At 36.0% G+C, this 14,603-nt stretch overlaps 1 protein-coding gene across 12 annotated transcripts in view; it reads right to left on the bottom strand.

The window, feature by feature from the left end:
* MLIP (muscular LMNA interacting protein) overlaps positions 1-14,603 on the bottom strand; it is a 248,873-nt gene that overhangs the window by 50,386 nt on the left and 183,884 nt on the right. For all 12 annotated transcript variants that reach the window (XM_078447011.2, XM_060615772.2, XM_078447017.2 and 9 more), the window contains one exon: positions 10,953-10,997. In XM_078447011.2, the coding sequence (XP_078303137.1) occupies positions 10,953-10,997 (45 nt within the window). The remainder of the gene's footprint in view (positions 1-10,952; positions 10,998-14,603) is intronic.

Here is a 14,603-nt window from a genome sequence, read left to right as displayed (position 1 = left end):
AGATCAGCTTAGAAATCAAATGATTTTAACTAAAATAACTTTAAAGTTAACCATTACATCAATGAACTCATAAAGATCTATTATCATGACATTCAAAATGCAAAAACCTTCCTCATTTATCTAGCCAAATGTGTTCCTATATCCTCACCAGTTCATTCAGCCAATAAATATTTCATCTGACAAATATTTATGGAGAATGTCCTTAGCACCAGGCAGCATTCTCATTCTGGGAAGAAGAGATGAATTTGGCACAGTCTCAAAGCCTTTAACAATTTATTTTTCTGGAAACTACCCCCATGCCCCAACATCCACAGAGCTAGGTCCCTGGAAACTATGTTCATTTTATGTATAATGAAACCAGGGATGGCCTTCTGACCTAAAAGGCTAGGGAGGTGAAACCAGATTTTCTCTTCTAAGAATGTGAAAAAGGAATAGACCATTCTGAAATTTCTTGGGAAGGTTGAAATTATAATATGTCAATTTGGGAACTATAAGAAGACTTAATCTGCCATAAAAAGCATATCAGATGAGATCAAGAAAGAGAGCAAAGTGCATGGAGCCTAGAGAGAAGAGACACTAGGGGGCTTTCCAGAACTGAATTCTAAAACATTCCTGGGGCCCAGCTGAATTTCTTGTCCTGAGGCTCCCTGAGACTTTCCTTTTTTTAACACAAGATTTTCTACTTTTTAAAACTCAAATTTACTTCTGTAACTTGCAACCAAAAGAGTTTTAGCTAGACTAGTCATTCAAGATTCATAAACTTGTACGCAATGTCAGTTTGATGAGAGAGACAGAGAAATCTACTTTGGGGCAATTTCAGAATGATGTTTCACAAACACCAAAACCTTGTTACACTGTAAAATGTCACAAAATGATTGATAAATTTACAAAAACATCCCAAACAACAATTCAATAAAAAGTTGTGACACTTTCTCTGGCTGAGCATTTTGCCGTAATCATTCTTCTCAACACCATTTCCTTTCTGAATATAGTAAATTAGCTCTCCTCAATCAACACTGATGCTCACAATTTAAGCCTTAAGGGACTATGTCTATCTCTCTGCTCTATAAACCACATGATACATTTTGAGGCTTGAATAAATGCCACTCTGCAATACTTTTTCAATCGATATTTTCCCAGTTGCCTTTCATATTTATGTCAACGAGGGAAGTACAGAGTGAGAAGAGTCTCTATCTTCCCCAGGCTGAGAAATATTTCCCACTTAAGAAACTCTGATTTCTCTCAAGAGGGAAAAAAATGAGCAAGTAACATCCAATTATGCATGAAGTCGCACAGTGGAGTATATGTATGAGAGCAGTATCCTTGCAGTAAACTCAGCATAAGAACAAAGCCTCAGCAGCTACTGATTTCTATAACCACCTATAATGAGGGAGACACCTGATATTTGGGTCATGATCCTAAGTTGTCCAGATTTCTTGTCTCTCTTTTTCACTTGACTCCCTGTTTTATTTCCCCTTCCTTCTCCTACTCTACCTTCTCCTTCTCCTCTGCTCCTTTGTGAGGTAGGAAATCAATGCAACAACTTTAGTACTCGGGGCCCACCAGGTTCTAAAACCAACATGGAGCTTTAGGAGCTAAGCTTGGTGGGAGTAGGCAAAAAGATGAAGGCAGAGAGGAGAAATGTCACCAAATTCACTTGATATGCTAAGAGAATCCCTCTGCCAGAGACCCTGACCCTTGTATTGCTGGCAGGCTGATAATCTGGGTTATCCTAGCCTGGAGACTTTCACTCAGATCTTCTCTCTTGGGATCATCAACCTCCAGGGTGAGACCAAAAAAGAGACTCCTCTAGATAGCAAGTAGCTTTAGTATCAGAATCATCACCCATGTTTCATATATGTTTCCTTACCAGCCTTTATGCTCCTTAGTTCCTATGAATTTCCTGAATTTGATGCTTGTCTGATAATTTGACAATAATTATTTCCCTATTTCCTCTACTCTATTGGATGTCCCACATGCTCTTTTCTTGGACTCTGTGTCCCTGAAGTCTGAGGCTTCCTCATTCTAGTTTGCCTACTTGGCCTTGGTAGAGTTGTCCTGATTCTTACACTGTATTTGTCACTTCTTTCCTCAGTCCTGTTTTTTCTCCTGCATCTTAACTTGGTGTCACTCAGTAGTATTTTATAGAGATGGAAGCCAACTCTGAGCATAAAACTAGACATAGTTTGCCTTGGACATTGTTCACATTTCCCATTCTATAAGTTTTAACCATATCCTCCTCACCCAGAGATCAGTATTTGGTCACTATGGTCAAGTTGGAAATTGAACACTGGTGGCCCAATTCTGAACCTCATGCACTATCCATAAATCATAGTACATGGACAAGTCATATTCATGACAGCCTCTACACCTTGCTCATACCATTTCACATGCTTTGAAATCAATATCAAAATCCTTGAAGACTCATTGCAGATAATGACACCATCATTCTCCCATATATCCAGATTCTATATCTTACCTATATATGTGATCAGGCTCTATATTCAGTATTTTAGATAGATTATCTCATCAATTCCCTACAAACAACCCTGTGAGAGACTTAGAGAAAATAAGTTACATGCCAAAGTCATGCAGTTAATATGTGAAGAAGTCAGATTTAAATCCAGGTCAGATCTAATCATCAAACCCATGATTTTAATTACTCCTATGCCTACTGTAAGACAGAAACATATGGAGAAACAGCATAGACAGAGACTTAAAATCATTTTTAAATACCCACCTCCATAATTTCTTCTGTCCAATCAATAACAAAGTTCCAATATTTTTAAATTTTTGATTTCTTTTAAATTCATTGCTTCTGTTTTATTTCTACTGTCCATTGACACATACTTGGCTTTGGCCACTATTACTTCATTTGATGTCATTTTACCTTTCTTTTCACTAGTCTTACTAAATCCGGTTTTTCTTTCTTTAAATATGGCATATAAAAAAGTTCCTGCCAAAAGACCATTCCTAAAATACTGTAGGATATGATGTTTTCTTATTCAATATACACATTCATACATCCTCCTTTCACCCCCCCCACACACACAACACACACACACACACACACACACACACACACACACACACCATACCAAATTGAATTTACTAAAGCACTCTGTAGTTTGCATGGCCAAGACATAAAATTTGTACTGATGTCTCTCTCTGGACTTGGTTAAAAATATACTCACAGAAAACAGCATGATATTGCCAGGAGGAGGGCATCAAGCTTATAGACTTTAATTTTTGCAATAATGTTCATAGACTGTATGACCTTGAAAAAGCTGTTCAAGTTACCTTCTCCATCTTTTCCCTGTCTGGACTTTCAGCTAAAGGATTATAGTCATCCATGAGTAGGTCCTTTAATAATGAGTAATGGCACATTTATTATTTACATTCCTGTCCTCTCCGTCATCATACCACATAGAGTTTTTACATAAGTCTTGTCTCTGCATATGCAAATCCATCACCCAAACAAGTGTCTCAAGGTGCCTTTTAGAACATCTATAAAATAGCCTAAATAAAGCAACCAGTGCTGTTGCTGGCAAGGTAAGGATCTCTTGGAATATTAGTTAATTTCTTCTCTGCACTTCTTGTCTGCTGGTTCCTCAATGTCAAATGCTTACGTAATCTGTATCTGTTGAAGATTAAATTGCCAACACAAAGTAAACTAATGGATCTATCCAAATAAGAGTTCTGCTAACACTGTGCCACTCAAGATGGGGTATGTAAACCAGCAGCATCTGCATCACTTGGGAACCTGTTAGAAGTGTGGGATCTCAGGCCCTACCCCAGAACTACTGAATCATAATCTTCATTTTAACAAAATCTCTAGGTGATTCATGTGCCCTCAACTAGAACTCATTCCACTAAAATGTTGTGCAACCCACCTAAAGATAGATCTTCCTTGGTCTGCCATCCCAGAGACATCTGCTTAACTTTGAGCTTTGCCTCCAGACTAAAAGAAAGCCTTTAGAGGAGAATGTCTTTTATTGATTTCTAATCTACATTGCATCCTTGCATATAGCCCCCTGATATCTTTAGACTTCAAGTAGACTTTTGTTCTCTAATTCTGGCATAAGTTTGTGTCCAAACAAAAACAAAGGTAATTACATTAATCAAGTTGGAAGAGTCTGTTAAGGTGAGCTACTGTAAGATTGTCATTGCCAGCAACTAAACAAGCCCAAAGTGGCCCTTCTTTCATTTTTCTCTAAATAGAATCCATAGATCCAGCTAGACTCATGACTAATACATGAAACTGTTATTCTTATGATGCCAGGAAAAGCAACTCCATAATTTCCTTACCAGCCTAAGTGGAGAAATGAAAACAGGCAATGACTCCCATAGTTAACAAAAAAGGAACAGAAAGAATAACGAGAAATTTCTCTAAATGGAAAATTTCAATCCTTTATGATGAACCTACTGAGAGAGAACTGATCTACACTGAATATAAGACATTTTTGAAGCACCTCAAAGACAAAATAACCATTGTTTTGGATCTCTGAAGCACACATCTATCAGACGTTCTCTGGAGCCATTTTGCCAATTGCGACCTAATCTATGTCAGGAAGTATAGTGTGTATAACTCTTGTTCTCAGAGGGCTGACAACTCAGTTGAGTAAGTCACCAAATAATCACACTATGAGTCAAGTCGTGTCACTTGACTCCTCTCCAAGCTCTCTAATGCCTCACTTTCTCACGTAGAGTGAAAGCCAAAACCCTTGCCATGCCTGTAAGGTAATGCCTACCAAGTGCTATATGACCTAATCTTTCCTATGCCCCACTAGCCTCTCTCTTCCCAATCTTATCTGCTGCTGTGATCCCTCTCACGTCCCCACCACTCTCCCCACTCTAGCACAGACACTATGATACTCTCCCCCCAGGGAGTTTACACTTGGGCTCTTTGCTTTTTCCAGAACTCTTTTCTCCCTGGAATGCCAATTTCCCCTTCCCTCCCTTACTATTATTAATTTTTTTCCATAGAACTTATTGTAATATGACATTTGTTTATGTGTCTATTGTTTTGCTTTCTTCACTAGAATGTAAGCTTTATGAGGACAGAGATGATTACTTTGTTCACTGTTGTATCTCCAACACCTAGAACTGTGCCTGGAACCTAGAAGGAGCTAAATCATTACTTGAAAAATGAATAAATTAATTGACAGCCAGAAAGAGCTCAGGATGCTGGCTATTATCCCATATGAAGGCCTCAAGGGGTGCTGACTGTCAGCTTGGGGTCTCCCATTACTTTTTCTGGATTGACTTTTTGATTTCAGTATAACTCAGGAAGAGAGAAATCCTCAGGCTAGAAGATCCATATGGTCTTTCACCAATAGAGGACCGGAAGAAGGGAAGTGGATTGAGGAGTTCCACCGTCAGAGTTAAGAGTAGAGGCTGAAGTTCCCATCTCTGATGGATATGAGAAGTCAAAGCCAGAGATCACTTCTTTGGGAACTTTACAAGATTTTCAACTTCTCCATTTAAAACAATTGTTGTTGTTCCTCCCGTTTGCTTATAGCGATACCGATAAAAGTTTTAATACCAAAAGAGAAAGATATCGGCTCTTTTGAAGAATTTGAGGGTGGGGTAGAAGTAAGGAGAACACATTTAAACCTACTGCTAATTTTGAGGGGGAAAAAGTCCAGAGTATGTAGAGTTCCTGGGGCCTGTGAAAGGTTTTAACAGCCCATGGGACACTGGTCTGAGCCTGCTGTTAATTTGTCTTTATAACTCATCAAGTGTACACTTATGCTGGAACATTGCTACTCCAGGGCACCGTGAAAATAAACATTATTTCTGTCCTTTGGAACTTGAAATCATAATTCTAGGACAACAAGTTGGTACTGCCTCTGGCTGGAGACCAGAGTTGAAAATTAGCTGCCAGCACTGACCTGGAGAATCCATTATTAATATTTTAAAATAATGGCTTCTTAGAGCAAGCTTCTTCTTAAATTAGTAACTTCAACTATTGGACTGTGTTTAATTGCCTTTGATGACAGTATTAAGCCCTGCAGTGGTGTAATGAGGGAAGAACAGAAATAAAGAACAGGGTCTCCATTCTTACGGGTCTATTTTTATCTTTTAGAAGAAATAAAATGTACAATAAAAAGCAAGAACGTAATAAACACAGCATATAGCAAACTCTGTGAACTGGCTAGAAATTCTACTAATTTGATGGATCCAAAGAGCTAGTGAAAGTACCACAGTGTTTCTTTTACCCATTTGCTTCCGTCTTGTCTTTAGTCCCCAGTGTTTTATACATATGCATATATTTTGGAATTTCTGTGGCAACCAGCTCATAGAAACTCAAAAACATACTACCAGTCAAAACTGTTGACAAAAGCAATATTATCTAAATGATTTAGCTGGTTCACTCGTTCAATTAATAAATGTTGATTAGCTTTCATTCTTTTAAGATAAATAATATTATATGCTTGAAGCAAACAATTAAGCCTTTTCTACCCCTTGAATAAATATCCCATATTTCAAAACACTATAGTGCAGAGCAAAATTTCCAAGACTGAGGGAAAAAGAAAGATTTTCATAGCACCCATTAGCTATGGGACTACTGACACACAACTGTAGATATGTGGACCTCAGTTTTTTTTCATCAGAATAACGGAATAACAATTCCTGCCAATTGCGAGAATCTAACAGGATAATGTTCATGACAGAATTTTGTCAAGAAAAAAAACACCATAAAATAAATTTGAAAGGGAAAAACTTTCCTCTTCTTTTTGCATTTATAACATAAAGTATTGATTCTAAATGATCTACACCATCCAGCAAAGTACCTACCTAAAATATTTAAAAAAAAAATAAAAACATACATAGGACTCCCTAGCTCAAGAAACATTTGATGGAATGTGTACAACAACACAGATTGGCTGGGTTGAAGTATTCCAATGGTTGAAGAAAAGATAATAGCATGACTCAAAATGTAAGAGGTGTAGATGATAAATGCTGTAGCACTTAAGTGTGTTGTGTCAAGGAAAACTGGTCAAGGACAAACCTCCTTTCAGCTTGAAGAAGACATCAGTTCTACACAAAAGCTTTCAGGGCTGCATTTTCTGAACAACAGTGACCTCAAGGGCCCTCAGAACAATGACTCATGCACCACTAAAGCAGGACACATCAGCTGGCATTCAGAACTGGGAACAAAGTATCTGAAAGCTTAAGCACTCTTCTTTATAATGTTCCAGTAAGCAGCATTTTGCTTTTACCTGTATATAGCCATGTGGCTCATTTTTTTAAACTATTGTTTTGTACTCTTCAGATTCAGTATTCATCTTGGGCAACAATGAACATTTGGTAATGGCATTAAATATCAAAATCAAAAGCCAAATGTCTTCTAAACCAAGCTTCCCTAGCTACCACCAAGGGAGGCCAGTGTCCTACCCATCCTGGAGGACCTAAACTATTTTCTCATCCAAAGAAAAGGCCCCACTCGCCTCTGTTAATATTGTGAGGACTCAGCTCAGGAATTAGCAAAGCTTTGTATGCTATATCTCCTTTCCTTTTGTTCCCATTATTATGCTAGGAGTAGTCTACTTACAGGTGTGAAATATCCACATCCAAATTGACCCCACCCAGTCTCCTCCTCTTTCATAAGTGATCATATCTTTTCAGGCTATGGGAAAATGCTAGAACAGGGCCCACACTGGAAGTGCCCAATGAATTTCATACTTCTGTGGAGGCCAAATTTCCCAACTCCTTCATCAACCTTTCCTTATTCTTTTTTAATTATCTAAAATTCATAATGATTTGTTTGAAAGTCACCCAGAACAAAAATGGTCACTATCACTGTGATATGAGATAATCCATTTAAACTCTGTGTGGGCCTCTGTTTCTTTATCCATAAAAAATATTATCTCTGAGATAATACTTCAGAGGTCATGTGTGCAATAATAACACCTCTCATAGGTACCAGGCTATATTAGCAACCTCACATATGATACATGAGCCTTGCCGTCTCCCTGTGGGTTGACAGAGTAGTTATTCCAACCTCCCGTTTTATAGATGGGGGTTTCCAACACCCTCATCTCTAAGCCCCTTTCCTGTTTTCATGCACTGTGATGCTGTTTAACAGAAGAAGAGAAACTGAGGCACAGTTGGTGAACTTTTTCCATATCCATTCCATTCTCCTGAGCCGAATACTAAATAGTTTGGCTTCCAGAGTAAACAATGGAAATATCTTAAGAATAAGGGACACAGGGACATGGTCATTTCTTTTTTTCTTTCAAATGTTGAATTGGCACAATTGCAGTGTAAACAAACAACTAGGTAGCCAAGTTAAAATAAAAAAGTATAAAAAATTTGCATATCCTGAAAATGCCAAATCTCAAAAGCAAAATGGTTTCTGTATTAAGCTTGTATCACCACAGTGATTTCTCGTATATTTTCACATCAACCAATTTATTATATTTTTTCCCTAAAATAGGACTAAAATAATTTTAACTAATGGCTTATTTTATATAAAACATATTTATTTACATAATTTAACTATAATCTATCATATGTTCCCCAAAATTTTGTTTTTATGTGCTACATACACACACACATATTTTATAAGAAGCAATGTATAATATCAAATTACCTATTATATGGTACCTATATGTGTGATGCTATACACAAATGCACATATACGTGTGTGTGTGTGTGTGTGTGTGTGTGTGTGTGTAGTTTTGTTTTCCAAAGGCATTCTCACTCAAATTATTTAGAAGTTAATACTAAAGAGGGTTTGAGATGGCAAATATTGGAAATTCATTCATAAAAATGAAAACTTATAATTTCATTCATATATTACTTAAGAGCAAAAATATCATAAATCCCTAAAGAAACAAATGCCATATGGCATTCCTTGCATACAATTATTTTTATCCTATTCCGTCCCCAAGTAACGAAACACAGGGTTAGTATCAAGAAATAGAAGTCAAAGTGATTAAATTGAATGATTATATCAATCCAGATGTTCCTTTTTGTGTGTGATAAGCTTGCTTGATAATAATCCCTTCACAAACCAACCTATATCTCAAGGGAATTGGGGGATTAAAATTTAATTTAAAACTTGGTTAAGAAATTCATTGAACTCTTTAGAGAAAGAGTCTAAAGCAAATGCAAAGAAATTATCATTAAAGTCAGTCAAAGCAGTGCTTTGTATTTTTCTCCCTAAAGAACACAAACTTAAAATTCACAGAATTATTTTATTAGGCAAGAAACGGTTTATTTATTACATTTACAGTGAGTTGTTTTTATGTGTCTCTTTTTATGAAGTCATTATATATATTTGCCTCTTTGAAATAGTTTCTTATAATATTAAGCCAAGAACTGAGATATATGTGTATGTGTGTATATGTATATATATATTTCACTCATTTATCTCAAGAAACAAGTATATCATTTTTTCAAATATTAAAATAGCTGTGGTAATATTTCCATATATAAACTGGGAAACCATTCAACTTTATTATGTTATTTCAATGCTTGTTTCCATGGCAACTCCTTCACATCACACTGTTAGTAATCATAGACTCACAGTGCTGGAAGGGTTTGGAAAGTAGGTAATAGAATGCCCTTGTTGCTCATTTAGGAAACTGAGGACTAGATTTCAGATTTGTGACTTATCCGCTGTCAGCCCAGTAGCTAGTGCCAGAGAAGGAATAAAAGATGGTTCTTCTGGCCCCCATTCTAGCATGCTTTCACCTATACTATGCAGCCAGCCACTCTTCTAAACTAATGGACACTATTAATACACGGACACACACATACACATCCAAACACACCCCATATATACACCATATGTATAAACATGAATATACCCAAGCAGTTTGTTTAATCAGGCTATTTTTAAGAGTCAAACTATACTTTTTATGGGTTTTCAGTATTACAAATGAAAATAATATCATTTTGGCATAACAATGACAAGATGACTTGTTGGCTATGGATGTAGAACACAAAAACAATTGCTTAAAAAGGGGAAAATCAGTATTAAACAGTGATTTTGCCTTCTTAGTATCTCATACTGCTTTACTAGCAACTTTTGCAATTCTACTGAAGGTGCCTATTGTTCAGGAATTCATAATTATAAATAATAAAGATTAAAAGATATAAAGAAATCTTTAGTAATGTCTAGGCAACTTACTTCATGGTTTCAATTTGCTAACCACTGTAAAAGAATAGAAAATACAAAACCCTATGATGAAAAGTAATTCTATGTAATCAAATTTGTATCTATAAATAACAGATTCTAGAGTTTAGATCAGTACTAACACAGTAGCCCTTTGTTAAGCCAATGAAATGTGGTTACTCCAAATTGAGATGTGCTGTACATGTGAAATACATAGCATATTTCAAAGACTTAGCCCCCAAAAAGGAATATAAAATATCTCATTTATACTGATTATTTGGTGAAATGGTATTTGCCTATCACTAAATAAAATACATTATTGAAATAAATGTGGTCTGTGTTTTACTTTTTACTCTTTTAATGTGGCTACTAGAAAATTTTAAATTATATTTGTGGCTTGCCATTGTGGTTCACATGATATTTCTCCTGCTCATTACTGATCTACACCATTTACATGCTAACCTTCCTGTCTGAAATATCCCATTTCTCATTTCTTGAAGTCCAGAACCTGCCCTACATCATCAAACATGACCTGTCCTTGAATGCTTTTTGCCTCTGTCCTATCAGGAAGTAAGCGCTCTCCCTCTCTAAACTACTAAGATGCAAGTTCCTGGCAAATAAGGTCTATGTATGGTTTTTATATATGTTGGTAAGCTACAAAACAACCACCATGCAACTACAGTAAAGCATCAGTAAAATTTTGTTAGACAGGCAAACAAATATATGCAGTAAATGTATTCTGTTCACTTTCACTCAGAAAAATCTGTCTTGAGAAATCAGAATTTTCGAAAGTAGGTCCATGACTTAATAAGAGGATACATACCAGCTGACTCTCGGATACTGTAGAGGATGGGGAGGACAGGTTTGCCTGAAAAATTAGAAACATGGTGTTTATTTAGTGAACTTCATAATTTCACAAAAAATCCATATTTTTAAGTTTTTTGAAGTTCTTTTATTATTAAAGAACACGTGTCCATTGTAGAATTTTGAAAAGAATAAGGTAAAAGGAAAAGTATCATTATGCCACCAGAAAATGATTTGAACATTTTTCATACATTGCCTTACAATATTTTTCCTATGTTTTCTTATGCAGCTCATATAATAGCATGATGTTTTATGTGTTACTTCTCCTTAACATCTTAACATAAGTGCTATCACGAGACATTAAAAATTCTTCAAGATGACATAATATTTCAGTCTCTGCATATTCTCCAAATTTGCTTAAACATACTAGCATTGTTGGATATTTATATTTGTTTCCAGCAAATCGACACAAATAACAGATGTTCACTTAAAGTATCTTCATATACAAAGGAAAGTTTTCATGCTTTGGAAAAGAAAACAATTTAGTTTTTAAAATTGTTTTCCAGTAAATAGGAGGCTAATATTGTTTCTTCAGCCTTGGTTCCTGAATTTCACTCCGTCTGGATTTGGTTTCCTTCTTACGGAAGTAAATGCTGTGGTCGTTCTTTCAGACCTTATTGTCTTGACTTTGTCTGAAAATGTTTCTATTTTGTTCTCATTCTTCGACAAGAGTTCTGGACACATTATTTTCGGTGAATAGTTATTATCTCGCAGCATTTTGAAGACACTACCCCACTAGCTCTGGCGTCTGTCACAGCTGTCATTCTAAATGTCATAACTTTGGTGGATCATCTGTCTTCACATTTGGTTAGTGTTTAAGATGTTCCTCCATGACATTCCGCAACTTCACTATGATGTATCTGAGGGTGGATTTCTTTTTATGTGTCTTTTTTGGGATTTGGTGTAGTCCTTCATTTGGAATATGCATATCCTTCAATTCTGGAAAATCTTCCATGAATACCTCTTCAAATATTGCTTTGCTTATATTATAGCTCATCTCTGTTTATGAAGTTTCTAATAAATATATATGTAGTCTGCTCAATCCATCCCCCATTTCTATAAAATTTCCTTTCATATTTTTTGTCCCTTTATGCTGCATTCTGAATCCTTTCTACATACAAGTTTAACCATTAACTAATTTCTCTTGCATTGTATATTAACACATTCAACATGACAATTGAATTTTATGTTTTGATGACTTTATTTTAACTTCTGGAAGTTCTACTTGGTTCTTTTTCAAGTAATTTTGATGGCATCAATAACTCCTTTTAACTCATTTAGCGTTTTTACTATAGCAATTAATTCATTTCAGATTTACCTATAATTCCTTATTGCTAAATCTCCCATTTCTTGTATCAGCTGACTCTCCCTCATGCCTCTCCTCCGTGATGTTCTTTAGCCATTTTATGGTTATTTATTTTTGATTTTGAACTCATTTTCAGTCAAGATAATGTTTGTGATGATTCCTATATGTACCTGAGAAGTCCTGGATGGGGAAACCGTGCCTACAGTACATTTTATGTTTGTCTTGTGGCAACTCTAGGACTTTCACTGCTTTCCATTTTATTTCATCATCTTAGTATTCCTAAACTTAAAGAGTGGTAGAACCTGACATCTTCATGTTCCAGAAGTTTAGAACCATTTTCTCATTGATGGCTCTTTTACCAACTAAGAGTGTTGGATGAGATGGTGGAAGCATTTATACTTTTTTTTTATTCCATGCTTCATGGCCAAAGTGGACTTCTGGGCTCCTGAATGTACACAAAGGATTCATTTACAAGTTTTAGACTTACTAAATACTGAAAGTTAAAATCTGAGCTCCTGGCTCCTAGCACATAGGTTCTGATGCACCTACATTCTGCTAGAGCTTTAGCTTCTTCTTAACACCCCCACTTGGAGTTACCATTCCATTTCTGGCATTCAAACATTTCTCTTTCTTTACTTTAGATTGGGTTACATAAACTTGTTTTTTTTTTTTTTTTAATTTGAGAGAGAGAGAGAGTATGAGTTGGGGAGAGGGGAAGAGGGAGGGAGAGAGAGAATCTTAAGCAGTTTCCACACTCAGCACAGACCCCACTGTGGGGCTCAATCCCATGACCCTGGGATCATGACTTGAGCCAAAATCAAGAGTTAGATGTTCAACAGACTGAGCCACCCAGGCACTCCACATAAACATTTTTCATAATTACATTTTATCAAGCATTTCAGCATTTAAATGGGAGGCTGAGCTTCCACATCAACAGCCTTCAACTTTGACAGGAAATAGTCAACATACAAATGCTTAATTACAAGTATACTTGGCTGAAATATGATACAGTTGTGTTCCTAAGATATTTACATTCTTGTTGAAATTGCAAATGTTTTCAAGGTTTGTTAGAGGTGTGTCAATATTGTTTTTACTCTCTGAGATATGAATGATAACAGCAAACTGAGAGCTTAGTGGTTCTTATGGTATTGCCAAGTATATAGAAGTATGAATCACCAAACATACTCACAAGGCACCTGCAGCCCTTCTCACACTGTGCCCAGCATTGTTTTTTTTTTTTCTGCTTTTTCACTCATGCCTTTCTTCACAAGGACTATCATTGTTTGCTGTCATACATGGTTGGTCTATGGCAGCAGGGTATCTTGGCTAAATGTTTCCCATCTCTAATTGCTGGTGACCAGGCAAGTGTACACTGAGGTTTATGGCTATTCTGTGCTGCAGAAAACTGCCTTTTAGAATGCCCATCACATTCAGTTCACCTGGGGATTTGCTTTTAACCTCACGATGCAATATAAGTAATAATTATTTCCTCTAAAGTCTTACTGTTTCCCTATAGCTAATTTTTCATTATTGCAATAATGAGAGAATAATCTATGGATCCCCTAAGTTAAATTAATAGCTCCTGTGAAATATGCTAAATTGAATGTGGGTATCTTGACTAAAGCACAACACAGCTAAATTTTCATCTCGATAAATATAGGAAAGAAGAGGTTACATGTTAAAAACAAAATATTTGTACAATTTAACTACATTACTAACATTTAGTAGTATGTGGTGCTAAATAATACCAAGTGATCATAGGGAAAAAATAAAATGCTCAAGAAAAACATTAATTAAATAAGGGGAAAACCCAAATATCTTTGTATTCAGTCTCCATAAGTCCCTCAAATTCCATCATTAGGAATTACAATGTTATAATAAGATGCTTTAGGCATCCCCATTCCATTTTTATTTTATCTAATATAATGGGTTTCACATCACTTTTATCAGAAACTATTCCTAGAGAAAGGATAGAATTAAATGTGAACCTCAGGGTGGAGTAAATACTTATAAAGCCACTAGGGATCCTTTATCCAAGAAAAAGAATATTGGCTTATGTGTTTAATGAGTATAACCAGATTCTTTCAACCAACCTAACCATGTCAAGCCCTTTGAGAAGCCTTGCTTTGCTTTCCGAATACAGGTTAGCAGCGTTTATTCAATGCTGCATCTATAACTATGTTATTAATACTGTAGCAAATATTTTCTGAAAAGTGAGGAAAGATTGTCTGGTGAGCTGAGATTAGAGCAGTGAAAGGTGGGAGAAGGCAGCTCTATCTGAACCACTGTTCACAGGTTAGCTAA

The sequence above is a fragment of the Panthera onca genome, chromosome B2 (assembly GCF_046562875.1).
Source record: "Panthera onca isolate mPanOnc1 chromosome B2, mPanOnc1 haplotype 2, whole genome shotgun sequence".
Taxonomy (NCBI): Eukaryota; Metazoa; Chordata; class Mammalia; order Carnivora; family Felidae; genus Panthera; species Panthera onca.
This window is presented reverse-complemented; position numbering and strand designations above follow the sequence as displayed.